This window comes from Herpailurus yagouaroundi, unplaced genomic scaffold (genome assembly GCF_014898765.1).
Source record: "Herpailurus yagouaroundi ecotype Mexico unplaced genomic scaffold, PumYag 160, whole genome shotgun sequence".
NCBI classification, from domain to species: Eukaryota; Metazoa; Chordata; class Mammalia; order Carnivora; family Felidae; genus Herpailurus; species Herpailurus yagouaroundi.
The window spans coordinates 12,568,202-12,569,393 of NW_024412401.1; the positions used below are offsets into that span (position 1 = coordinate 12,568,202).

The following is a 1,192-nucleotide window of genomic DNA, read 5'->3' on the forward strand; positions in this document are numbered from 1 at the left end:
CACTTTTTAAATAAAAAGGTGGTACTTTATAGGATATCCAAGTAATAACCGACTTATGAAAGCAAGTGTTGGCCACATAAATGATCATGGCTGGAGGTTTTAGGGGACTTAAAAATGAACAACAAATTCAACCAACTCTAAACGCATTATTCATTCCTCAAAGAAAAAAAAAAAAAAAAAAAAAAAAAAAAAAAAGAACAGGAAAGAGAAAAACCCAAAACAGAAGAGGTCCTCACAGCCCTTGAAAAGTTCAGGCATTGGGAAGTGTTGACTGGCACCCGTTTCTTGTTGTAAAACCCGCCCCTCCGTTTCTAGGCCTCAACCCATGGAAACCACCAGGCGCAGGAAGCAGGTGCTCTGCAGGGTTGGGGAGGCTCCAGGGGGCCACGCGACCTCTCAACCTTGGCGGATGGACGCCAAGTCCAACTGGGCAGCGTGGGGCGGCAGGCGGCAGGCAGCGGGCGCAGCGGTCCAGTCCCGCGGCGCAGGGCCCCGGGCGTTGCTAGGCGGGTGAGCCGCGGGCGAAGAAGGAGGGGCCGCGCGAGGCTCCGCCTCTCGCCGGCCGCGGCCTCCGGCTACAGCCAGGGCTCTGGGGGATCCGGGTCCGGGGCTCGCAGGCCCGACTCCAGTGCGCGCAAAGGCGGCTCGTCCTTGTCGCCACGCGGGCGCGGCCCCCGCTGCTCGAGGTGCAGCTGCAGCAGGGCCCGGCGGTACATGGCCTCCAGCTTCTCGAGCCGGGCTCTCAGGGCCCTGGGGCTGCCAGGCTCGTCCTCGAGGCCGCCGCCTCTCGCCCTCCGGTTCGTGCCGGCCTCCTCGGGGCCCGGGGTGGCCCCGGCCGCCTCCGCGCCCGCCACGTCGCCGCCCTCGCCAGGAAGCCGCAAGGCCTGACGGAAGAGGCTGCGGTTCTCGCGCTTCAGCCGCCTGTTTTCAAGCCGCAGCCGGGCGTTCTCCTCGCGCAGCCGCGCGTTCTGCCGGTCCCGCTCGTCCCGCGCGCGGATGGCCTCCAGGTGGCTCGCCGCCAGGTCTGCGAACCGCTCCTCCAGCTGCTGTCGGGCGCCGCCCGCACGGCCTCGCCAGCCCACGCCGCCTCCGATGCCGCTACCCCCACGAGCCCGGCCCGGGCGGCCCTGCCCGCGGCTGTCCCCGCCGCCGTCCCCGCCGCCGCAGCTCCCGCGCCTGGTGGCGCCACCAC

The 1,192-nt window shown here is 65.9% G+C and overlaps 1 protein-coding gene across 1 annotated transcript in view; it reads right to left on the reverse strand.

The window, feature by feature from the left end:
- Positions 1-456: 456 nt before the first annotated feature.
- TUSC1 (tumor suppressor candidate 1) overlaps positions 457-1,192 on the reverse strand; it is a 9,139-nt gene continuing 8,403 nt past the window's right edge. Inside the window, exon 3 of the mRNA XM_040482772.1 lies at positions 457-1,184. Coding sequence (XP_040338706.1) covers positions 576-1,184 — 609 coding nt within the window. The 3' untranslated portion in view covers positions 457-575. The remainder of the gene's footprint in view (positions 1,185-1,192) is intronic.